Below are 26,134 nucleotides of genomic sequence, written 5' to 3' on the forward strand. Positions count from 1 at the left end.
CTAGGACAGGGGAAGAGAAAGGTAGAAAGTTAAGGCTTTTGCAGTGGTGCTTACACATGACTTCTTTCAGACTTGTTTCTTTATCTGAAACATAGTTTAGCATAAGCCGTTGGAGTGTGTGAGGATCCTGCTATCAGTTCATGACAAGATAGGAGGAAGTTCTTCACAGAGAGAGTGATTTGCCATTGGAATGGGCTGCCCAGGGAGGTGGTGGAGTCACTGTCCCTGAATAAGGCACTTAATGCCATGGTCTAGTTGACTGGGTAGGGTTGGGTGCTAGGTTGGACTGGATGATCTTGGAGGTCTCTTCCAACCTGGTTGATTCTATGATTTAGTAGGAATAATGGTTTCTGAATTTGAGTCCTCTGGACCCCTCTAATTCTGCATAAATAGCTAATGCAGAGTATGTATGTGCTGGTGGAATGTCAAGTAGTCCACAAATCGTTTTACCCTTTTACTGCCAAGCTGTTGGTTCAGAATCCTCGAGTGGAAAGATACAACTCTATTCTTGCATGCAAGGAAATTACTTGACTTTAAATTTCATCATTGCTGTATTTTTCTGAACTTACTGTATCACCATGTAGGTTATTAGATGCTTTCATAGGAAAAAGGTAGGTTGTAAGTCTTAACAAAATTTTGTGTCTTGTCTTTTTAGGGTTGCCTTCCTCTTGTGCTCATGTTTGATATGAAAGAAGAAATTGAAGTCAATCCACAGTTTGTAGCACAGCTGATGGAGCAGCTAGATGTCTTCATAAGCATTAAGCCAAAGCCAAAGCAACCAAGCAAGGTTGGTGAAAAGCTAATGTATAATTTTGAAGTTTTCATGACAGCTTTTCAGAGCTGACAAGTTGACATGTTTGGTCCTCCTCCTTAACTTAATGGATCATAAACTTGTAAAAGGCATGTGTATCTTCTGCTTGAAGTATCCGTTTAAGTGTTGCAACAGCTCTCCTTTAAAGCAGTTGGGCTTTCATTAAATGCTTGGCAATACAGTGCTGAGCTTTTGTGTCCAATATACTGATAAAATAAATCAATTATGGGACAAATTATATCTAAGAACTACTCTTGATTTGTTTTTAAAGTGGTTAGTCTTAAATTGCAGCGCCCCCACGTAACTGCAGTGCTTCTTAGCAATCAGAACTAAACAAACAGAAAAAAGACTAGTGAGGTCTGGCTGTGTTCTGCATAAGATGTAGAAAAGAACCACAACAAATGGAATTACAAAATACTCAGTGGGAGATGTTCGCTGTAAAATAATCAGGCAATTATGGGTTGGTGACTCCCACAATTATCCATGTTGTATGTAATGCCATGACAAACAAAGATTGCAAAATATTAAGTAAGCATGCCATTGTGTTAATAAAGAAGGTTCTCAGTGTAGGAATACCTAAAATCAATACAAATAAACATTTTGTAGAGACTGTACAAGAAACGTAACTTTTTGTTTAAATTTTTCTAGGCTTTTGTTAATTTATTCTCAGGCAGCTGTGAGTTTAATAGCTAATCCAAACTTCTTTTTCTTGTCCATGTTAAGGAATTGACCTCAGCTAAAAGGGGAGAAGAGGTTTTAATTGCTGTTTCACTTCCAGATTTTTCTCCATAGAATTGTTTAGGCTGTAAGATCATGGAGTCCCAGCTGTTAACGCTACCAAGTCTGCTGCTACACCATGTCCCTCAGCACCACATCCTCACAGCTGTTAGAACCCTTCAAGGATGGGGACTGTACCACTGCCCTGGGCAGCCTGGTCCTAGGGTTTGGCAGCCCTTTCAGTGAAAAGATTTATTATTTTTTTTCTTCCTAATGTCTGGTCTAAAGCTCCCTTGACACAACTCGAGGCAGTTTTTTGTTATGTCACTTGTTACCTGGGAGAAGAGACCAACCCCAATCTGGGTGTTCCCTCCTTTCAGGGACTGACAAGGTTTCCTCCCAGCCTCCTCTTCTCCAGGCTTAACCTCAGTTCCTTGCAGTTGCTCCTCACAAGATTTGTGCTCTGGAGCCTTCTCCGTTTTTGTTTCTCTGGACTTGGTCCAACACTTCAATGTCCTTCTTGGAATGAGTGACGCAAAAGTGAACCCAGGATTCAAGGTGCAGCATCACCAGTCATGTCCTGCAGGTCTCTCCCCTACTGTTTTTGAAAGAGCTGGGGATTTTTCTGACACTTCATCTTCCATAGTCCATAGGAAAGTCCATGATCACAAAATACATTCATCAGGCTTCACCTCACAACCATGGAGCAAATACTTTCCCATCACAACTTCTGTGGTGGGGAAGCTTCTAAGGAGCTTGGCTTTGCTTATTTAGCAAGCTCCCAAGTTACATATACCAAATAGGAATCAAAGTATAATAGTTATTATTCTTAGACAGAAAGGTCTTTCCTCATTCTGAAGTGCATATAAAATCCCTGAGCTTATCAAGGCTACTGAATGTGAAGAGCTGCTGACAGACTTTCTGCTCTCTGACAGGCTGTTGACAGCTGTGACGCCATATTAGGAGGAGTTGTATGTTGCAGATCTGTGTTATGTGGTTGTGTTACTCAATAGTTTTTCCCCTTTTGCTTTTTTCCTGTACAGTCTGTGATTGTAAAAAGTGTTGAACGAAATGCCTTAAACATGTATGAGGCAAGGAAATGTCTCTTAGGACTTGATAGTAGTGGAGTGGCCATAGCGTCGAGTCCTGCTGCTGTCTCCTGCCATGTTGGTCTGTCTTGTTCTGGTTTGGATATCTTGTCCTCAGCAGGACTAGGACTCACTGGGCTTGGTATGCATTATATTTTTTACATATATACATCTTTTTTTTTTTTCATATATATATTTGTTTCCAATTAAGCAACTCGCACTGAAAAAAAGGACTTAATATGTTTTGCGTAAGGAATTGTGTTAAAGCATTAGAGAATTCCAGGAACACCTGTTTCTTTAAGGGTGTGTTGTATGAGACTTCCATGATCAGGTGCCTATCTGATCTCTGCAGAAAAGCTGCTGGAAGCTCATAAACCATTCAGATGAAAGGGGAAGTATGGGTTCATAGATTCATGGAATGCTTTAGGTTGCAAGGGACCTTAAAGATCATCTAGTTGCACCCCCCTAGGTGAAGTGGGATATTGGTTTTGTGACTTGCAGAAGAATCTTTTTCAATCAAAGTTTCTTTCTTTGACAATACTGCCCTGAGCTTAGGTACTTCAGCCTGTCAGTAGTACCACGAAAGTTAACATAGCTAATACTGTCCCTAGAGGTGTTCAAGAAAAGCCTGGCTGAGGCACTTAGTGCCATGGTCTAGTTGACTGGATGGGGCTGGGTGCTAGGTTGGACTGGATGATCTTGGAGGTCTCTTCCAACCTGGTTGATTCAATGATTCTGTTCTGCCTCTCTCTTGCTGTAACTCAACACATGCTACTACTTTATAGATTACTTCTCAATATTGAATTTAGGACAGAAATGTATGAGCCTTCTATCTTCATGTAACTTTATAGAAGCAGCACACAGACCAGAGTGGAAGCACTGTGTTGTTTTCAAGTTCTTCAAATACCTTATCAGAAATGTTTAGGAAACCAAACAACCCCAGAAGGACTTGGTGACAAATCTTGACAGAATTCTCATGTAACCATCATACTTCCCAGGAGTGCTCCATACTTCTGTGTTACATGCTTTATTGGGAGTCACTCAGGCCCATGTAATTGTGCCACATGACTAATTCTAGTGCTGCTTTCATTATCTTTCTGGCCATGTCTGTACATTGGGATAGGGTTGGAATTTTTGTACCTCTTTAAAGTATAATGCCCTGTAAATGCTTTTGCATGAAGAACTGGTTTGAGGCAATGCTTTATTAAGAACGAGCCTTTGGGGAATGATTTGCAATCAGTATTGAAGATACCTTAAAAAATTGACTAGTTCCCAGTGTGGAAGTAGTTCATTCAAATAGCTTCTGAGAAAATGTCTGAAATGAAAGTAAGGTTTTGTGGTGCAGTTGTTTTATTGTCTTCCATCTGACAGAAAGAGTAGAGGAGATGGTGGGGTGAAGGCTTGTTTGGTTTGGTAAAGATTTCCAAGATCATCAAGTTTAACCATCAATTCACCACCACCATGGCCATTAAACCATGTCCCCATATGCCATGTCCACACATTTCTTGAACACCTTCAGGCATGGTGACACCACCCCCTCCTTGGGCAGCCTGTTCCAATGCCTGACCACTCTTCCAGTAAAGTTTTCCTCATTTACAACCCAAACTTCCCCTGGCAGAATTTCAGGTGATTTCCTCTAATTCCGTCACCTAATAAACATGTTTAAGAGAAGAGAAGCTTGTTACTATAGCAGCAGAGTCCAGTAGAAAGACATAAAAGATGTTCCAGTTCTTCTTGGGCACAGGATTCCCACTTTGAGAACAAGTATGTTCTTAATGTACTCTGTGCATCAAATTCACAGGTTTAATGTTAAAATTGTTTGTGGAATCTATGCTGGGACAGTTTAGTGAGGTTTTGGTTGGGTTTAATACCTTTGTGAAAAATGTTTTCCTGTAAGTTTTAGCTAAATATTCACTTAATGTGTGGGTTTTTTTTTAGGCCTTTTAGGTCCAACAGCCCTGTCAGTCAACACCTCAACTGCTCCAAACTCACTGCTGAATGCTCTTAATAGCTCTGTGAGTCCCTTGCAGAGTCCAAGTTCGGGCACACATAGTCCCACGTTGTGGGCAACATCTCTTGCTAACACAAATGCCACAGGTTGGTAGAAGTTAAATGTGAGTTAAATGTACTGTGCAGCACTAAGTCATTAGAATGACAATTGAAAAGGTTGGAATGATTCATTGTTCAGAACCTTAATTCTTGATTTTATTGTAGCACAGATGAATATCTGGATTTCAGTTATAACTTAATGAGAACTTATGACACGCTGGTGCATGCATGTTTTCATCTGATTTGTATGGAAAACTACATTAACCTACAAAGTAATGGTTAGATAAAGCAAAGCTAGGTTAAGTTTTGGCATGGGAAACTTGGGTAGTGCTGTATCAAAGATAGGTGACGGGAGAGACTTTGGTGAAGTACTATAATACATGAGAGGGTCATGTTCCACTTAGGCTTTTTATTGAACTACATCTTGTTGCAGGTTTTTCTGCTATTCCACACCTAATGATACCATCCACTGCCCAAGCAACTTTAACTAGTATTCTGTTGTCTGGAGTACCTAACTACGGTCAGAACACTCCTTCTCCTCCACCAGGCCTGACTCCTGTTGAAGTCCATGTTAATGGCATGCCATCAGAGAGTAAAAAATGTTCACCTTCTTTAAATGGTCATGTAAAGGTAAGCAGAGTTATCTCTGGAGCACCACATCTGTTTGTACTAGACCTCTACTAAGAAAATCTGGAAGAGAAAACTGACTGTATTAGTAGGTTCTGAAGGCTGCTAAGTTTAGAAGTAAAACAGTGATGTTTTCAAAACATGACTTAAAGATGGAAAAATGAAACACTGAATCATATTGTCTTCCTATGTCAGGAATTAATTTCTTGTTCTCCTGCAGAGATAGGGAAGGGAAATTCTTTCATTATTTCCTTAATCATAACAATCCCTTCAGTGGTTTTCAATGATCATTTCAGACCTCAAGTATCAAGTATGCTGCCCTGTCTGCCACATCACTAGGAGAAAATGTGTTGAGCACAAACCACAGTGATCCAGTAAGACAAACAAGTACTCATGGTGCCGCAGAACAAGTAGCTGCCAAGTCAAATAATGCAGAAGGTAAGATTTTGATGTTTTATCCTTTCTGCCTAGTAGCATTAGTGCAGTCTGTTAGGTTAGTTTGCAGCTAGGTAGAGTGTTTTGGTGAGAAGAACTAGATTACAGGCTGAGAAAGGGGAACAACGGTCATGTCTACTTACATCTCAATCCCTTCCTGACCACCAAAGCTGCATGCCCTGCTGCTGTGTCATTCCTAATTCCTCTAGCAACTGTCTGATAATGGTCTCTATGAGCCGACTTTGACTCTTCTTAGCCAAGCAATCCATGTAGCTGAATCCAAACATATATAAGGTTGTCGGGAGTTGCTCTCTGTCCAGTCTTAGAGCTGCATTTCTCTCTCTCTGACCTGATTAATCCACTTGCTTCCTAACCCCCATGGACAACCCTCTATTCTTCCTTGGGTGCAAGGCAACATCTAGGATAAAGTAGAGGGGTGGGAGAAAGTGAAAGAGCTGTTGGGAGCCTCTTCTGGGGACTCAGGTTTCTGAGAGGAGAGTTGTGTTTCTGTATTACCTTTTACCTTGTATGTTTCTGTATATAACTGTATATACTGTAAATATCTGCTTGTATATTGTGCTAAGCTGCAAGTAATAAGCATCATTCAATTTCCAGAGCCAGCTGAGTCTAGTCTGGGTGATTTCTAAAGTGTGTGGGGGGGGGTAACACCCAAACCACCACACTGTATACAGTTCATAAAATATTGCCCATGCATTGCTTTTGCAACCATGTCACAGGAAGATCTTGCTGGATCTTCCTGATTTAATGTCAAAGTGAACAGAAGAAGTATCCAAGCTGTTTTGGTCACAGCTTAAGTAAATATAAATGTGCCCATGACATCTTATTTCTCTCTGCTCTTAGGGAGTAAATAACCTAAAGAACATTTTATTATCTTTTACAGCAGCTTAGCTTCATTGTTTAAAACAATCTCTGCCTGTTTAAACAAAAATATATATTTTTTTGCTTTTCAGTGTTAAAAAAGAATCAATACCTTTGAGAAGGTTGTTGCAGAAAATCAGGTCTAGATGATGCTGCCAAACATATCTGCATGTTTCATAACAGCATTTCAGTTATTTCCTTTTTGAAGCTCTTCTGGTCATCCTTGAAGGGCTGGAAAGACAGTTCCACTTCAGAGCTGAGCAAATGTGTAAAGGCCTTGTTTCCCATGCAGATACTCTTACTAAAGAGTTGTAGTCATTTCGTAGAATCAACCAGGTTGGAAAAGACCTCTAAGATCATCCAGTCCAACCTATCACCCAGCCCTATCCAGTCAACTAGACCATGGCACCGAGTGCCTCATCCAGGCTTTTCTTGAACACCTCCAGGGACGGTGCCTCCACCACCTCCCTGGGCAGCCCATTCCAATGCCAATCACTCTCTCTGTGAAGAACTTCCTCCTAACATCCAGCCTAGACCTCCCCTGGTACAACTTGAGACTGTGTCCCCTTGTTCTATTGCTGGTTGTCTGGGAGAAGAGACCAACCCCCACCCGGCTACAACCTCCCTTCAGGTAGTTGTAGACTAATTTGCATTGAAGGTTCATTGCCCAACTAAAGTGATGAATATTTGTAAAAAGATGTTCTGCAGATATTTGAACATAAAAATGAGAGCTTTTACTCTAGCAGAAATCATCCATCTGAGCACCTGGCAAGGTTTATTTAAACTGAATATGAAATAGTTCTCTGAGGGGGTGAAAGGCAGATTATCTTCTGTAGTTGTCCTTCACTCATTAAGTTCACTAGGAGATCAGAGATCTTTTGTTTCAGTGCTCTCTTTATTGGTCTCCCAGGTTGCAATGATGCTTTTGTGGAAGTGGGCATGCCAAGAAGTCCATCCCATTCAGCAAATACCAGTGATCTGAAGCAGATGATGAGCTCTTCCAAACAGGCCTGCGCTAAGAGACAAACAGTTGAATTACTGCAAGGCACCAAAAACTCTCACTTACAGTAAGTTAAATGTACAACTACAGAATAATGACACTTTCACCATGCAAAAAACGTGATGGTTTTGTAGCTGGGAAGGGATGGTTCAGTCATAAGATGCTGAAAGAACCAATTTAAGTTCAGCTTGGTTTTTAGTCACATGGGGCATTAGTGTACTCCCCAGTTTGATAATTGCAAAGCTTGCATGCTTTTTGTATAGCCTAAATATTTTACTCAAAAGAGCCTTTCCTCTCTCACAAACCACTGAGCAGTTTTCCTTTTATATGTACCTGAGTCTGTTTTCTTCTTAGAAAACTGATATTCAGGGTGTAACAGCATGTTCTCAAACACTTGGCTCAAGGACTTGTTTGCTTATTGGGATTTTTTTCAATAAACCAGCAGTGGGATAGGCTCTTTTGAATCATAATATGTTTTGGCAGCATAGGTTTTGTGATTAACACAATGTTTTGACCAATCTACTTGAATTAGTGTTTTCACTGTTCCTTTAGGGAACTGTTTATCGTCACTGCTTTCAGATGCATATTTTCTCTTACCTCATTTATTTACACTGTTAAAGCTGTGATGTGTATTTCATTATTTTTGCTTTCACAGTTTATATATCCAAGGATTCCTGCTAATCAGACTCAGTTGTTTGTCAGATGATTGTTTGTATGTTTTGTTCTTTTGTTGAGAATGTAGTGCTCAGTTTTCCTTAGAATGTTTTCCTGGAGTAGTCTACAGCATCTCAAACACTGACTTCACTCTGAAGTAAGAGTTGATACTTTCTTAGCATAGAAATAAAATGTGGGAGATTATTAGCAAGATAAACTTAAATTAAGACATGCTTTAGCATGTAAGAATTTCAATTACTGAAGCTCTAAAAGCAAGTAGGACCCCCATTACCTTTCTTAGTCCTCATTTTGCATCTGTCTTTGTCCTACTACTATCAGCATTAGAACAGTTGGCCTAAGAAAGGCTTAAACATGGTAGAAAAGGAGACTATTCCTGATGGCTAGCATGGATTCATGAAGGGAAAATCATGCATGACCAATCTGATAGCTTCTGTGATGGTGTGACTGCCTGGGTAGATGAGGGGAGAGCAGTGGCTTTTGACACTATGTACCATAACATCCTCATAGGTAAGCTTAGCAGGTGTAAATTAGATGAGTGGAGCATCAAGTAGGTTGGAACTGATTGCGTGACAGAGCACAGACAGTTGTGATGAGTGGTGTAGTGTCTAGCTGGAGACTTGTGGCTAGTGGAGGCTGTGGGTCCAGTGTTGTTCAGCATTCATCAGCCCCGTGGCTGGCAGAACAGTGTTCTCAAAGTTTGCTGATGATAGAAACCTAGGAGGAGTGACTGACACACCAGAATGGTGGACATGTTCACCATGAGCCAGCAGTGTGCCCTCACGGCCAGTAAGGCCAAGTCTCCTGGGGTGCATTAAGAGTCACGTGGCCAGCTGGTCATGGGCAGGTTCTTCTTCCCCTGTACTGTGCCCTGATGAAGTGGAAAGTGCAGTATGGTGACCAATTCTGGGCTCCCCAGTTCAAGGATAGTGAAAGTACTTAAGAGAGTCCAACAGAGGGAGGTGAGAACAAACAGGGCACCAGAGCATGTCACTTAAAAGGAGAGACTGATACACCCGTGGCTGTTGAGCCTGCGGAAGAGAAGACTGAGAGGGGATCTTATCAGTGCTTATTAATAGAACAGGCTGCCCAGAGAGGTGGTTGGGTCTCCTTTGGAGACTTTCAAAGCCTGCCTGGATGTGTTCTTCTGCAACCCGATCCAGGCACTACTGCTTTGGCAAGAGAGTTGGACTAGAGAGTTTCCAGAAGTGCCTTCCAACTCCTGCCACTCTGTGGTTCTCTGATCCAAAATGATATTTCTTGAATTTTGCTGCCAAACTTCTCAGGCTAAGGCTCAGTTATTAAAATTGCCACTTTGCAATTAACAAAGTCTGCATGTGAAAAAGAGGACTGGAGTTAATCCTGATTTTACCTCCACAGTACTGCGGAGAGGCTACTCTCAGATGCAGAGTTAAGTGCCCCTGAAAGTCCCATGGCTGATAAAAAGGCTCCTGGAAGTGAAAGGGCAGCAGAGCGAGCAGCAGCTGCCCAGCAGAACTCTGAAAGAGCACGTCTGGCTCCACAGCCGTCATATGTAAACATGCAGGTACATTTGTCTGAATCAACCCAAACCTAGCACAAAAGCTGACAAAGTGAAATTGCCATGGAATGAAAAAGTAACTGTTGACTACTAGGCTGACTTGCCTGAGTGGAAAAAATTTCACAACAAAGCTGTGAACCGCTCTTCAGCTGAAAGTTATCACCTAAGTCTTGAGGAAAACCAAGCCCTCATCCTTCTGTTGAACAATAAAACTAAGTACAATGAATGGCTGTGTTAGTCTACACAGGCATCATTTCTTTGTTTAAAAACAATACTGCTTTGAGAAGGGAGAATTGCATGTGCAGAAGACACTTTGACAACTTTTCATTAGCAGCCTCAGCACTGCTTCAGGCTCCTATAAAGGGAGATTTACTGCAGTAGCTATGCTGGCATTGCTTTACAGCTGTGGATCTGTGCATGTTCTCCTTTGTTTTTTCTCTTGCACTGTTCCTACTTCATTAACTACAGTTCACTACTATGCTATCAACTACTTCCACATTCTTATAGACACCTTTGATTGCCAAGTAGTAGTAAGAGAGTAGCTTTAAGTACAGATCAACATGGAGTAGTGGGACGAGACTAAGGTTAGTGTTTTGCAGCCCATTTCCTTAGCTATTCTTCCAGTTATTCCAAGTAGTGTATTTTAATACTTCAGGCTAAACACTACCTTGATTTTGGTTTGTTGGGTGGTTTTTTTTATGGCTTTGCATGTTAGATTTACTAATCCATAATTCAAAGTTACTTAACCAGGGATATTTAAAATTCAAATCTTTCATTGCCTTAAGTGGCACCAGTACCACTTTCTTTGCTTTTTCAAATTGGCTCAAAACTTTTCCATTTAGAAATGTGCATGGCAAAGAAGTGGATTTGAAAGATGATTAAAAATGCCTGTAGTACCTAGATTTGCTGTCTAATATACATATTACCTTTTTTGTACTGAAGTAATGTTTAAAGTTAATAGGGACTGATGATTGTGGTGGTTTGGGTGTTACCTGCCCCACACACACTTAAGAAAAATCACCCAAACTAGACTCAGCTGCAGGAAATTGAATGAAGTTTTATACTTACAGCTTAGCACAATATACCAGTGGATGTTTACAATATATACAGAAACATGCAAGTTAAAAAGATATTAAAGAAACACAACAGCCCTTCCAGAAACCTGAGCCCCCAGGAGGGGCTCCTAGCCACCCTTCCACCTTCTTCCCACCCCTCTACCTTACCCCAGACTTTGCCTTACATTCAGGGTGAGTTTGAAGGGTTGGCCAAGGGGATTAGGAAGCAGACAGATAAGTCAGGCAGCAAGTTAGGTCAGAGAGAAGTTCATGCAGCCTCAGAGACAAAGAGCAACTCTGGTATCTCTACATATGTTCCTGTTCTTACACATCTCAGCAAGCCTATGAGTGGAGTTGACATAACCGTTGTTTCCTTTTAACAGCCTGTAATCTAATTCTTCTCACCAAAACCACCTAGCTAGCTTCAGACTAGCACAAGAAGCTATGCTTGAAAAATATTGTAATAAAAAACATTCAGCCTAAACAGTCTGTAAATGCTGCTGCAGCCTCACTCAAATGGGTATCACATAGTCACTTTAAACCTTTTTCTGTTTGAGTGAGCACTTTGCGGCTCCTACTGGACCACAATCAAATCACTGTGCTGTACTTCAGGTTTCTCCTAGATATACTCACTGACCACTTCTAAAAACCTTTGTTTTTCTGAAGTGCTGACTACTGAAACTACACTTAGGTAGAATGGCCATTAAGCTACCTTCTGCCTGTTTAATTTTTAGGCATTTGACTACGAACAGAAGAAGCTACTAGCAACCAAAGGTACGTGGATAAACAGTGACTTCCAAAAAGTTTAGCACACACATGAAAGAATCTTCTGAAGGTTGTTTTGTCAGCTGAGTTTTTCTTTTTTAATCAAACCTAAAACTGATAGTGAAACATTTGTGGTTAAGGTTTCATGTTCCAAAAATTTCTTAATAGCAACAGAGTATGAAATAAAGTATAAACAACTTGCAGATGGGATGCCCTCTGTGTGATGCAAATGAGGCCTCATAGCTGTAACACTGGTTTTGTTTGGAGGCAAATTAAACTTTAATGTCTATGTTAAATTAGTGAAGTTGCTCTTAATTTCAGTGATAAATTAAGTTAAAGAATTGATAATGGACTTAACTCTGTTTTTGACCCTGTTGGAAAACAAACTAAATACATCTACAGCAAAAGAAAATCAGAAAAACCTCTTTCAGAAACAGATGAAAGTCTTTTGGCTTCTTGTGGGCCTGTGGGGTTTAAATGTCTTCTGACAAAGTAAATTATCTCAAGGAAGGGTAGTATTAAAGCTCTGTAGCAACTGGAAGGGTTTAGACTTGACCATCTGGTGGCTTGAAGTCTGATAGCGTACATGACTTCAGGATTATCATCTCAGTACCTTCACTGATATGTCTCTTTTTCAGCTATGTTAAAGAAGCCAGTTGTAACAGAAGTGAGAACACCAACAAATACTTGGAGTGGTTTGGGATTCTCCAAATCTATGCCTGCAGAAACTATCAAGGAACTAAGAAGAGCGAATCATGTATCGTACAAGCCTTCTATGACAACTACATACGAGGTATACAAAAGTATATAGTAATGAAAGGTTATTTCCAATGAATGATACTGGTGTCACTCTTAACAAATACCTAAGTGCTTTCAGCCTAACTCCCAAAATGTCTGTTTTAGAAGTTTTGCTCTAGCATTCTAGAAGTTTCTATTTGCTTGAACTTCTTTTGATGCAGCCCAGGATGCCACTGGCCTTCTGAGCTGCAAGTGCACACTGTTGGCTCATGTCCAGCTGCTTCTCTGTTAGCACCCCCAAGTTCTTTCCTCAGGCCTCTCAATTTCATCATCTCCCAGCCGGAGCTGCTATCTAGGAATGCCCTGACCTAGGTGCAGCACCTTGTACTTTGCCTTATGGAACCTCATGAAACTCTCCTCAGCCCATCTCTCCAGCCTGTCTAGGTCCCTCTGGATGACATCCTTCATACTTATCAACTGCATCACTCAGCTTGATATCATCTGCCCTGTTACTCTTTGCTCTTCTGCAAGACCTGAAATCTATTACTGCTTTTCTTCATTTGTGAAGTCATACTAACCATAGCTCGCAACTACTCAGTTTTGCCAGTGACAAGGAACCATCGCTTCTTTTTCACAGTATCATCAGGGTTGCAAGAGACCTCACAGATCATCAAGTCCAACCCTTTACCACAGAGCTCAAGGCCAGACCATGGCACCAAGTGCCATGTCCAACCTTGCCTTGAACAGCTCCAGGGACGGTGACTCCACCACCTCCCCGGGCAGCCCATTCCAGTGTCCAATGACTCTCTCAGTGAAGAACTTTCTCCTCACCTCGAGCCGAAATTTCCCCTGGCGCAGCTTGAGGCTGTGTCCTCTCATTCTGGTGCTGGCCACCTGAGAGAAGAGAGCAACCTCCCCCTGGCCACAACCACCCTTCAGGTAGTTGTAGACAGCAATAAGGTCTCCCCTGAGCCTCCTCTTCTCCAGGCTTTAGTGGTCTGTTTTCCTGAAGTGTAGGAAAGATTGCTGCCTCCTGAGTTCTATTTTGCAATTGGAATTTGTTGCAGATGTATAGAATACCTTGACCGCCTGTACAGATGGGCAGAGGCCAATGGGATGGGGTTCAATAGCTCAAAGTGCAGGGTGCTGCACTTTGGCCACAACAACCCCATGCAGAGATACAGGCTGGGGTCGGAGTGGCTGGAGAGCAGCCAGACAGAGAGGGATCTGGGGGTACTGATTGATACCCGCCTGAACATGAGCCAGCAGTGTGCCCAGGTGGCCAAGAGAGCCAGTGGCATCCTGGCCTGCATCAGGAGTGGTGTGGTCAGCAGGAGCAGGGAGGTCATTCTGCCCCTGTACTCTGCACTGGTCAGACCACACCTCGAGTACTGCGTTCAGTTCTGGGCCCCCCAGTTTAGGAAGGACATTGAGATGCTTGAGCGTGTCCAGAGAAGGGCGCCGAGGCTGGTGAGAGGCCTTGAGCACAAGCCCTACGAGGAGAGGCTGAGGGAGCTGGGATTGTTTAGCCTGGAGAAGAGGAGGCTCAGGGGTGACCTTATTGCTGTCTACAACTACCTGAAGGGTGGTTGTGGCCAGGAGGAGGTTGCTCTCTTCTCTCAGGTGGCCAGCTCCAGAACAAGAGGACACAGCCTCAGGCTGCGCCAGGGGAAATTTCGGCTCGAGGTGAGGAGAAAGTTCTTCACTGAGAGAGTCATTGGGCACTGGAATGGGCTGCCTGGGGAGGTGGTGGAGTCGTCGTCCCTGGGGCAGTTCAAGGCAAGGTTGGATGTGGCACTTGGTGCCATGGTCTAGCCTTGGGCACTGTGGTAAAGGGTTGGACTTGATGATCTGTGAGGTCTCTTCCAACCTTGGTGATACTGTGATACTGTGATAATAAAATAGTTCATTTGGTTCCACAACTTTTAGCTAAGTGTGTGGTATCAGTAGTAGTACCTATTTTTTTATAGGTGTGCCCTCAGCCAAATCCATAGTTAGTAGCTGCATTCAGGGAATACTGTTGCCTTGTCTTTTGAACATTGTGACCCACAGTGATAAGAGTTGATAATTAGTACTTCAAAAAAACAGATTTTTGTATTCCTGTAAAGAAAAAAAAAATCCACAAACTCCTCAAGGGTGGCAGAACTGTTGTTGTTCTGCTGTGTGTAGTACAGTTGCTATTGTTGATTATTGTGCACTTGATACACTTAGCTTCAGGTAGATGTTCCATTATGTTCCTTTGACTACTGATCAACTGCTAAAACACTGTTTGCAAGCATTAAAAGCTGAGGTTTCTTTAACTGAGCTTCTTCAAAGAAAATACCTGCATGGCAGTGAAACTTCCATTTTCTATTTTGCAGGGTTCATCAATGTCTCTCTCCCGATCCAGCAGCCGGGAGCACCTGGGCAGTGGCAGTGAATCTGATAACTGGAGAGACCGCAATGGGCTCGGGCCCACAGCACATAGTGAATTTGTCTCCTCGATTGGCAGCCCCAAACGGAAACAAAATAAATCAGGTGGGTAATTCCTTCAGATCTGGTTTAGGAAATAAATAACAATTGAGATCAATTAATATTTGTTTTTCTCTACATGTTTCCTGGCATCAAGTGAAAGCAGTGTGAGATTGTGCACTTTACATACAAATAATGATCCCAAAAGAAAACTTTTCATAGAATCATAGAATCAACCAGGTTGGAAGAGACCTCAAAGATCATCCAGTCCAACCTAGCACCCAGCCCTAACCACTCAACTAGACCATAGCACTAAGTGCCTCATCCAGTCTTTTCTTGAACACCCCCAGGGACGGTGCCTCCACCACCTCCCTGGGCAGCCCATTCCAATGCCAATCACTCTCTCTGTGAAGAACTTCTTCCTAACATCCAGCCTAGACCTACCCTGGCACAACTTGAGACCGTGTCCCCTTGTTCTGTTGCTGGTTGCCTGGGAGAAGAGGCCACCCCCCACCTGGCTACAATGTCCCTTCAGGTAGTTGTAGACAGTAATAAGATCACCCCTGAGCTTCCTCTTCTCCAGGCTAAACAGGCCCAGCTCCCTCAACCTCTCCTCATAGGATTTGTGCTCCAGGCCCCTCACCAGCTTTGTTGCCCTTCTCTGGACATGTTCCAGTATCTCAACATCCTTCTTGAATTGAGGGGCCCAGAACTGGACACAGTACTCAAGGTGTGGCCTGACCAGTGCTGAGTACAGGGGAAGAATAACCTCCCTTGTCCTACTGGCCACACTGTTCCTGATGCAGGCCAGGATGCCATTGGCTCTCTTGGCCACCTGGGCACACTGCTGGCTCATCTTCAGCTTACTGTCTTAGCAAGACATTCTTGATGAAAGCTCTTTACTGTCTTAGCAGGGCTTTTTTTGAGCTGTACTGAAAACAGACCTGTATAAAAGCTTATTTCTAGATTACCATCATTCCAATCTCTTATCAATGCAATAACAGCAGCCAGGTTGTTACTGGGCTATTCGCTCACTTGTGGAGAAGTCAGTCTGTGCAGATGCTCAGTTTTCAAGTTTCACACTCTTTATGGTGACAGAAGAAGGCTGCCTGTGTTTGGTACAGCCTAGCACATGATTTTACACAGTGGTTTTTATGGATTCAGGCTGTGTATTTTGTAATCACTTTTCAAACAGCATTTAAAACTTAGAAATTAAAAATTCAGTTGAACTGTTTGGAAGTATATTTTTACTAATTTAATATGTTGTTTTAAAAGAGTTCAAATTGAAGTTAGAGAATACTGGTCCATCCCAACTCACTGAATTACAGGGAAATCAATAGTACAGTTAGTTTTTTTCTTTTTGTTGTATTTTTCTTGTAAAGGTGAATAAAATCTTTATCCCAGATTGTCTAAGTACACAGGTAGCAGTGGACATCCTAAGAAAGGACAATTTCAATTGGAAAGTAGCCATGGTTGGTATACTTGAATTTCTATTTGTATGTGCTTTTATTCTAGACTGAATAGTGAAAAAATTGAGCACCACTCTTTTCAAGTCTCGAACAATCAACTTAGTGATTGCTTTGTTTGTCAAGGTTAATGTTAACATTTTCAACATTGAGCAATTTGTTCTCATTTCCAAGCTGGAGCTGCAGTTGGTAGCAGTTCTCCGAACTCTGTTGTAAACTCTGCTTCTAACTAGTTTGTTCCCAGAAGAGAAGTAAAGTAGCATAGCCAGTTGTGGGAAATGGTAATTTGCACATTCTGTTGGCATTCTACAGTGAAGGCCATAGCAGAAGTCTTTGGAACCATCTTAATTTTACTTGCCTGGAAAAGTATCCTTTACCTTCTGCAACCCTCTGATGCATTCACTGTTGCTCTTCCCTGTGTCTGCAATAAGGGAGGGGAGGACTCGCTGCAGGTCAGTTTGTAGAAATCCTGGTCTTAGGCAGCATGAGGAAAAAACCTCTGAGCTCTGTAATTACATGCTATGAGATGGATTTGCACTGCAAAATCAGTGTTCATGGGTGTTTTAAGAACTTCACCTGGAAACTTCTTTTAAATATGTAGCTTTTCTTGAGTGTAATTTCAAGTTGTGTAGGGAGCAATTTCTAGTCTTTTATGTTGCATTTGAGATTGGTTTGTATTATACTATACTGACAGCAAAATCATGTGGCTGCTGTGTAGTTCTTTTGCCAGGAATTGCTCCAGCATGGCTTTCCCCCATCATAAGACCAAAAAAGGCACAGTTGGTTGCATCTATGTGCAATAGTGTTTTATAAAATATTTGCTAGAGAAAAGATGAGAGAGAGCTTAAGAGGAGGAAAAGCAGTGGGGTCTTGCAGCCCTTTCCCCTGTATGAGTTCCTGACTTGTGCTTATTTGAGGGTTACAGTATCACAGTATCACCAAGGTTGGAAGAGACCTCACAGATCATCAAGTCCAACCCTTTACCACAGTGCCCAAGGCTAGATCATGGCACCAAGTGCCACATCCAACCTTGCCTTGAACTGCCCCAGGGACGACGACTCCACCACCTCCCCAGGCAGCCCATTCCAGTGTCCAATGACTCTCTCAGTGAAGAACTTTCTCCTCACCTCGAGCCGAAATTTCCCCTGGCGCAGCCTGAGGCTGTGTCCTCTCATTCTGGTGCTGGCCACCTGAGAGAAGAGAGCAACCTCCCCCTGGCCACAACCACCCCTCAGGTAGTTATAGACAGCAATAAGGTCACCCCTGAGCCTCCTCTTCTCCAGGCTAAACAACCCCAGCTCCCTCAGCCTCTCCTCGTAGGGCTTGTGCTCAAGGCCTCTCACCAGCCTCGTCGCCCTTCTCTGGACACGCTCAAGCATCTCAGTGTCCTTCCTAAACTGGGGGGCCCAGAACTGAACGCAGTACTCAAGGTGTGGTCTGACCAGTGCAGAGTACAGTTCATACAATGTGATTTTTAATGTGTGGAAGACTTACCCAAACAAGTTCCAGTGTTTGCTCTCAGTAGAAAACTAACAAGGAGCTTACTTAATGCTCTTCATTCTCTCACACCACTGAGACACTTTGTTTTTCTGAGTACTAAAGATTTAGTAATTTGTTAATCATGTGAGTACAACATTTATGTGACATAAAATCGTGCACTCCTATCGTGGGACTAAAAAGTGTGCTTCTTGCCTTTCAGCTGAACACTATCTCAGTAGCAGTAATTACATGGACTGCATTTCCTCGCTGATGGGAAGCAATGGCTGTAACCTGAACAGTTTGTTTAAAGGCTCTGATCTGCCTGAGCTGTTCAGCAAACTTGGTTTGGGCAAATACACAGATGTGTTCCAACAGCAAGAGGTTAGTGTTCCTTAAAAGACATTTTTGTGTTTGTATTATGTTTTCTAGCAGTAGTTGACCGAAGCTGCTCTGACAGGAACTGTTCTTTCAAAGCCATATCATGCATCTCTCAATTTTCAGGTAGCCAGCCTGGACATGAGTATTCCTTTCTTCTGCTGCTCTTATACTGTAAGAATTAAACTAGGTTTATGGGTTGTTGGGTTATTTTAATTCACAGTATCACTGTCAGAGTAAAACTGTATTGTAGGGATTGAGAGAGACTTTGGGAGATGGAGTCCAACCTCCCTGCCAAGACAGGTTCACCTGAAAAAGGTAACATAGGAACATGTCCAGGTTGATTTGCAGATTAAACTTTGGCTCCTACTAGTGATCTAGGATGGTAACTAGAATTTAATGGCTTTTGGTCGGTTTCTTGTGTAGGTTCTAGCAATCTATATTGCATTCAGTAGTAACATCTTGTTTCAGCTGGTGCTGGGATCACATACGTGTTCCTCTCCACCTGTGTATTAGTTGTTTTCCTTTGATCTGCTCTCAAGAGGGAGACATGGCCAATCGTTTGCAGGAGCTTTCCACCTCCAAACTGATTTCCTCCAGGTGCTAGTGTTTCATATCTGTAGAATAGGTGGAGTCAACTTGGTTGTGTGCAGGTAGTTTACTCTGACAGATTCAGCCACATCACAAAAGTGGAATAAGCCCAGCTGCAAGACTTAGAGGTTTAGATGCAGAGCTCCAGAGCTCGTCCTGCAGATGCTGTTTTATGGGAAGCTGTTTGTGTCACGCTGCTGGACCTGGGTGTACTAGTGAGCAAAAGAGATGTCTGTAGGGGTTGTGTCAGTATCTCACATAATACAGGGGAAGGACCACAGCTGGATTTGACATCATCTTGTGTCATGGACCCATATGTCTGCTTTGCATCTTTATCAGCAGTGAGGTCTGTATCAGTTGCTGGTCTTGATTATGCACTTGCACGTGTTCTTCTCCTCGACCACACAAAGTGGGTTCTTGCCCAGACTGACAACATGAAGAACAAACTCTAATATTAGGACCCTCCATTCACATTGCGTGCGTTGCTCCGGTGTGCAAATGTTTAGCTTCACAATTGCTCCTACAAGAAACAGACTGCACACAACTAGAGACACATTCAAGTGTGCTACTGCAAGGATAGACATGGGGCTAATGTGTACCTTCTCCTGTGCACTAGGTCACTTCTGTCTGTCCTCACAGAATCATCCTGGGCCCACTGAAGTGTACTGCAGCTGTCTCAGCCCAGGGGCAGCTGGATCTCGTTGATTTCATGTTGGCATTTCTTATCTCTAATCATGCTGCAGAAGTGCTGGGGGGGAATTTTATTTCTGTGCAGTACTGCACGAAAGTGCTTAGGAGCTGGCTCTACCTGAGCTCTTAAACTTTTTTGGGTTGCAAAGCACTGTACTGACAGATGTGGGATAGACACCAGCATGGGATTGCGTGCCACCAGTCTGAAAGTGGCAAGGTCAATCCTCAATCTGCCCAAATAAATCCAGCTGTGCCTCAGATAATTCTGTGCACAGTTCCTCAGGTTTATCTCCTCTGTACTCTCCTGCACATTCTCTAATACCCATATTATCCAGACATTAATCCTTGCCTAGGATCTTAGCTATTTTTCTAAAGAGGAGAGAGATTTGTGCTGCTTTCTAACAGTAAAGATGGAGTTTGATAGATTTTTTTTCATTTTGATTTTTTTCCTTCAAGAGCTGCTGAGTAGGTGTGAGATAAGCCAGATGAACAGCATAAAAACTAAACAGTTTTCCATTGCATTCCTGTGAATTGTATTTGGAGAAAAAAAATCCCCAAAACTTACATACCTGCACACACTTGGGAATGGTGCTCATTGCTTTCACTGAAGTCTCTCACCAGTCGTTGAGCAACCATCCTCTGCTAACCTATTACAGTCTGAAGAACCTATCATATCTACAGAACTGGTAGCTGTTTCCAAGTACATTGTAGCAGTTGTGGTAAATACTCAATCTTAAGTCACAAGTAAGATTAGGAGTGGCTTGGCAGAGTAACTATAAAACACAGTAGGGGAAAAAAGAATTAAGCTATTCTGAACCACTTTATAGCTTAACACTTTTGCAGAGAAACCTGTTTTGCATAATTTCCTTCATTCTTTTTTACTCTAGATTGATCTGCAGACATTCCTTACTCTTACTGATCAAGATCTGAAAGAGTTAGGAATTACCACTTTTGGTGCCAGGAGGAAAATGCTGCTTGCAATCTCAGGTAAGTAACACAGATTATCGCTTGGTGGTTTTAAGTATTGTTTGTGTCCTTGCTTCAGTTGTGGGGTTATAGTTGGCAAAGGTGGCAAGTGGTATCCCTCAAGGGTCTGTATTGGAACCACTGCTGTTTTCTGTTCAACATCTTCATCAGTGATATTGACAGACAGATGAGGGCACCCTCAGCAAGTTTACAGATGATGCCAAGCTGAATGGTGTGGTTAAGTCTGAAGATTGGGATGGGTGCCATCCAGAGGGACCTGGACAGGTGGGAGAGGTGGGCTGAGGAGAATCTCATCAGGTTCAATAAAGCCAACTGTAAGGTCTTGCACCTAGGTCAGGGCAATCCTTGATATCAATTCAGGCTGGGAGATAATGAAATTGAGAACAGCCTTGCAGAAAAGGACTTGGGGGTGCTGGTGGATGAGAAGCTGGACATGAGCCAACATCATGCTCTTGCAGTCAGAAGGCAAATGGCATCCTGGGCTGCATCAGAAGCATGGCCAGCAGGTCGAGAGAGGTGACGTTGCCCCTCTGCTTTGATGAGACCTCACCTGGGGTACTGTGTCCAGGTACGAGGCCCCTAACACAAGAGGGCCATGAACCTGATAGCACGGGTCCAGAGAAGGATCATGGAAATTATCAGGGGCCTGGAACATCCCTCCTGTGACAACAGGCTGAGGGAACTGGAGTTGTTCATCCCGGAGAATAGAAGGCTGAGAAAGAACCTAGTCTGCATAGGTGATCCTGGTTTTCTTTGCATCAGAAGGCACTTAAAACCCAACTTTTGAGAGCTTTTGTATTGTCCATAAGTTTTCAGTTGCGTAGTTCTGTGTCCCTTTGGAAAGTGCGAGCTTGATAGAAAATTTGTTTCACAGCAGACTGTGAACTTTGTTTTATGTTCCTGAACTATGGGCCCTAGAAGCTCTGGGGCTACAAGCTCTGCAGAGTCTGCACAGTACTAGATACTGGTCAGAAATATCACTTTCAAGCTTCTGCTTCCACATCCCCTGCTTTATTGATCAGCAGAGCACCCATCCTACCGCAGAAAGCTGCCTGGTTTGATAGGGTTTTGGGTTTGGTTGGCTTTTCTTTAGGGTAGTTTTTGGATTTCTTTTTCCCCAAGGCCAGTTGTTTCTGACAAACACAGAGATTTGAAAAGAAACATGACTCCTGACATTCTCCCAACCTGCTGTAATTAAAGGGCCCTCTTTGTACCTTACATGCAGAAAGTTGAAAGCCAAATGAAGTGTCTTACGTGGTGCTGTAGTACACAGTGCCTACTTAGAATTTCTTTCTAGTTGTAAAAAATAGCAAGTGATTTCAGGTTATGTAGGAGTGCTTTGTTGTCACTGTCTAGGAAGTGAATCTGTATCACCACAGGAAGAATTTTCTTCACGGCTCCATTTTAGCACTCAGTCTGTTGCCTTATTTTCCCCTAGTTGCATCTCCTCTACAGATACCATTAGTAAATATTGCTTTAGGAATTTAAAATTGCAGCAAAAACAGGATAAAAATGCAGTGTTCTTGATTTAACAACAGTCATGAAATCTCTTCCAGCGGTTTGTAGCTACCATGGAGTTTGTCTACGAGAATAGAAAAATTGAGAGCAGAAAAATGTTTTGGATGAGCAATCGTTAATACAAGCTTAGGGTGCAGCTTTGAGTAGGGGGTGAGCATCTGGATTTTTCTGACAGTTCTGGCTGAAATATGCTTCAGTGTTGTCTTTAAAGAGTTGTGCATCAGGAAATGATCAAGATCCTTATAAGCTCTTCTGTCATCTCAGTTTACATTCTCTGGGTTTGCTGCAGCCATACATTGTGTACTGTCAGGAAGATTGCAGCCTTTGAGTGTTGCAGCAGAACCATTTTGAAGTGTTTCAGCTATCTCAATTTGATCTAAATCAATATTGCAAGATATTGTCTGGTCCACAACATACCAGTGCCAAATGGCAACTGCACCAAATAGATGTTTGCATCCCTGGAGCTTCCAGGAATGCATTGTTGTGATTTCCTTCTCCCTCTGCCCTGGTGAGGCTGCATGTGGAATATTAGGTCCAATTCAGCGCCCTTCAGCTCAATAAGGACCTCGGGGAACTGTTTAAAAGAGTCCAGCATAGATCCACTAAGATGCAGAAGGGAGTCAAACATCTGCCTTATGAGGAAAGGCTGAGGAAGCTGGGTCTCTTTAGCTTGGAGAAAAGGATTCTGAGAGGCAAACTCATTCATGTTTATAAAGATGTGTTCTATATGAACATAAGGACAAACTTTTTCACTGTGGTGTTGGCAGATCCCTGGAGCAGGCTGCCCAGAGAGTTGTGGAGTCTCCTTCTCCAATCAGAACCATCCTAGATGTGTTCTTGTGTGACCTCCTCTAGGAGGTCTTGCTCTAGCAGTGAATTTGGACTGAATGATCTTTCAAGGTCACTTCCAACCCCTAACATTCTGTGACATTTTCTTTTAGTTTAAATAGAAGTTGTTGGGTTTTATTTACATCAAAACATAATTTTCTGATCAGAGATGTTTTGTGTGACCTTTCTAGAACTGAATAAAAACCCAAGGAAGCTTTTTGACCCATCCAACATACGTGCCTCCTTCCTGGAAGGTGGAGCTAGTGGAAGACTGCCGCGTCAGTATCATTCGGACATTGCTAGTGTCAGCGGTCGCTGGTAGCAGTAAGTTGTGACTCAGTCAGCTGTAAAGATGGACATGGCAATCCTGTGGACAGCCTTCACTGCACACCACCCTCTGCACTTTGGGAGTTTGGGTGTCAAGGACCAAAGAGTTTTTGTCTGTACAATGTTGTGCCAAAAAAAACCCCAGAGAGAACACATTTTGTCTGTCTTTGAAAACACCAAATGTGGGTTACATTTTACTAGTGTAGGTTGGACAGAATTTGCAATAATAATAATATAGGGTTCTTTGTTTAGTATTTTATTACCTATAACTATAATGTATGCACTGAATTTTTACTTGGAATGAAGGAAGAATGAAGAGCTGGGCTGCCAGAGAGCATAGATTTTGGTTTTATCAAGATGGATTTTTCTGGTACTGCTTAAAATAATTATTGAGGTCTTTCTGCACTTTACATGTTCTGATTTCTTGTCCTGTGGAAATTTCTCTCTTTCATTTCCATCTCAATTTTTATATTGGCACTAATCAAATTATTTTTTTTCAGGTGTTCCTGCATTTAAGTCACATCTCACTATAATGGTACTAGAAACTGGTTCTTAAGCAGATTTTTTCCTTCTCTGTCTCCCTGGTAATTATCTGAAGAGATTGTTCCAAAATTAAGCCACTTGGTAGTGGGCCAGTCGAGTTATGCTCTTAGGAGGCAGTCTAATGCTGCTTTCAGTAATACTCACTGTAACAGATGCAACGGAAGACCAAAATGGACCTTGCAATATTAACCCTTTGCAGTCATCATATTTAACTGCTGCCTGTTATGCTAAAACTGTTTTTAATGGTTGTCTCAAAGCAAAGGGCTATTTTTAGTACCCTGCCACTAAAGGACACTTATTTATATCAGACTTCTATTTTTAGATTCTATACACCTACAATACATAGCAGATTAAACTGATCTACTACAGCTTTATGGTAGAGAATGAAAGGCATTCATCAAGCTGGAGCTCTGGGCTGTCAGTTTGATTAACTAGATGACTCATTAATTTGACAAGACAGCACTGTTGCCATTTAATAAATGACACTTATTACTTACATGACTATGCATGCAGCAATTAAGCGACCTACATAAAATAGGTGTCATAGCATCTGTTTTGTTCAATCTAGATTTGTAGTTGTCAGCTGCAGAAGTGTTTAAAACTCTGGAGATGAACTATTTCTGAAACAAGTTAAGTTCAGCAGAAAGAGTCCATGTTGTAAGTGGCTAGAGCTAACTATTGCATTCGTATACTGTGAAAGTCCAAATAATTTGGCAATGTTATTCCTCTGTCTTTACAGACGTCGTGTTGTGGGTTTATGAAGGGTTCTGATATAATGAAGGAATTCATAAAGTGCCTCTTTCTGCAATGCAATATGATGTTTCCAAGCATGAATTTGTTGAAAAGCATTCCCATGAGAAATGTTGTGAATTACCTCTACTGTAATGTATTATTTATGTTCAGGGTACAAGCCTTTTGAGATGGACATAAACCACTGTCAAGTGCTCTTACCAGAAGGCATTAGAATAACATTTACAGTAGTTGGTTTTTATGCAAAAATGGGTGAGAAATAGTTTTGACACTTTCCAGGGATAATTCTTTCTTTAATGGTGAGAATGCAAAATTATGTATAGAGATATTTGCACAAACAAAGGGATGTTAAAGAAACTCGAGGGCATAGATGATCAAGAAATAACACGAAGCCTTGTTGCGGTTAGCAATAATACCTGCTCAGTACTCATTTCAGCCATATCTACTTAATGGTGTATAGCTGGGAGACTCCCTCTATAGATCAAGCAGCAGTTAGCTTCCTCTGCTACAGATCTGAGTGGATAAAACTGCATCTGATAGGCACGGAGTTGTTCACATCAGATTCACTGTGCTGAAATGCCAGAAGCCAGTGTCCACATATTGATGAGACATTTGTCTGCGTTACATGGGCAAGAGCAACTTCATGGAAACCCTCCTGTAAGACACAACTTCTGATTTTACAATTCTTTACACTTGTGCTTACTTCTAAGCTCACAGACAGTCCCATTCACATGGACTACTTACGTGCTTACAGATGAGCTGTCATTGAAGTGTTTGCACTTGCAAGACCAGGGCTTGCAAATCAAATTGTAGTCAGTCATGTTTATTTCATTAAAAATATTGTATGAAATCAATATTCAGCCACACTTTGTACAGAATATTCTGCAACCCCTTCTTGCTTGTTTTGCCTAAACTTAAAAGCATCAACCAACCTTTACACTCCTAGATATTTTTTAGTCTTTCCTAAGTACATATGTATCTAGGCAGTACTTATATACTCAGAAACTGATTTTATTACAGTATTAAGTTGATGTGGTCTCTTGCTGAGCAGTGCTTATATCATCTACACCAAAGTAAAGAATTTCCCATTAACAACATGCATTATTTTTTTTTTTTTTGATAGGGTTTCACACACACAAAAGAACACACTGGAAGAAAACAAAAAAATTTTCTCACTTATTTTGATTCCACAAAGGGAATATGACAGTACTTGGTACCGTATCCTGAGTGTTGTATTATGCACAAGTATTTGACTTGCTACATAAAAAAAATGTTAGTTTTAAATCTGTGCCTTAATAGTGACCAGTTATCTGTAAATACAGAGCAGATACAGATTGTATTTTTGTGGGTTGTGTCCTTTTAGTGATTTTTTTTTTTAATAAAAAGATGAAATTAAAACATTTAAAAATGGGAATTTTCAAACCTAATCAGTGTTGCATAAAATAAATTTATATAACTCTCTTGTATTCTGATTGGTTAATGAAGTGGGGTTTTTTATATATATATATAGATCCAGTTCCAGGGATGCTTGCTTGTTAATAAAACATAAAACCAGCAGTATTTGTCATAACTGCAACATGTTTCTTTCACATGCTAATGCTCCATGTATTTTACTATTCTTTTTATACCACATGGAGCATTTTTTGTCTAGATTTTAAATGAGAGTGCTTTTCTGAGATACCCCTCCTTAAAGATCAATACAAAAGCAGCTAAACTATCTTAGGCTCAATTCTCAGCAGGTTTTAATGGTTTA

At 41.8% G+C, this 26,134-nt stretch overlaps 1 protein-coding gene across 2 annotated transcripts in view; it reads left to right on the forward strand.

Annotated features, from left to right (window-relative positions):
* Positions 1-25,847, forward strand: part of BICC1 (BicC family RNA binding protein 1) — a 128,057-nt gene extending 102,210 nt beyond the window's left edge. Inside the window, exons 9-22 of one of the 2 annotated variants that reach the window (XM_064145141.1) lie at positions 656-787; positions 2,572-2,758; positions 4,555-4,713; positions 5,099-5,295; positions 5,589-5,730; positions 7,517-7,673; positions 9,659-9,824; positions 11,608-11,647; positions 12,277-12,431; positions 14,737-14,893; positions 17,993-18,153; positions 20,316-20,415; positions 22,953-23,085; positions 23,589-25,847. In XM_064145141.1, the coding sequence (XP_064001211.1) occupies positions 656-787; positions 2,572-2,758; positions 4,555-4,713; positions 5,099-5,295; positions 5,589-5,730; positions 7,517-7,673; positions 9,659-9,824; positions 11,608-11,647; positions 12,277-12,431; positions 14,737-14,893; positions 17,993-18,153; positions 20,316-20,415; positions 22,953-23,083 (1,884 nt within the window). In that variant the 3' untranslated portion in view covers positions 23,084-23,085; positions 23,589-25,847. Of the gene's footprint in view, positions 1-655; positions 788-2,571; positions 2,759-4,554; positions 4,714-5,098; positions 5,296-5,588; positions 5,731-7,516; positions 7,674-9,658; positions 9,825-11,607; positions 11,648-12,276; positions 12,432-14,736; positions 14,894-17,992; positions 18,154-20,315; positions 20,416-22,952 lie in introns of both variants that reach the window. The other variant, XM_064145140.1, reaches the window with a different exon arrangement.
* The last annotated feature ends 287 nt before the right edge of the window (positions 25,848-26,134 follow it).

Source organism: Pogoniulus pusillus, chromosome 6 (genome assembly GCF_015220805.1).
Source record: "Pogoniulus pusillus isolate bPogPus1 chromosome 6, bPogPus1.pri, whole genome shotgun sequence".
Classification (NCBI taxonomy): domain Eukaryota; kingdom Metazoa; phylum Chordata; class Aves; order Piciformes; family Lybiidae; genus Pogoniulus; species Pogoniulus pusillus.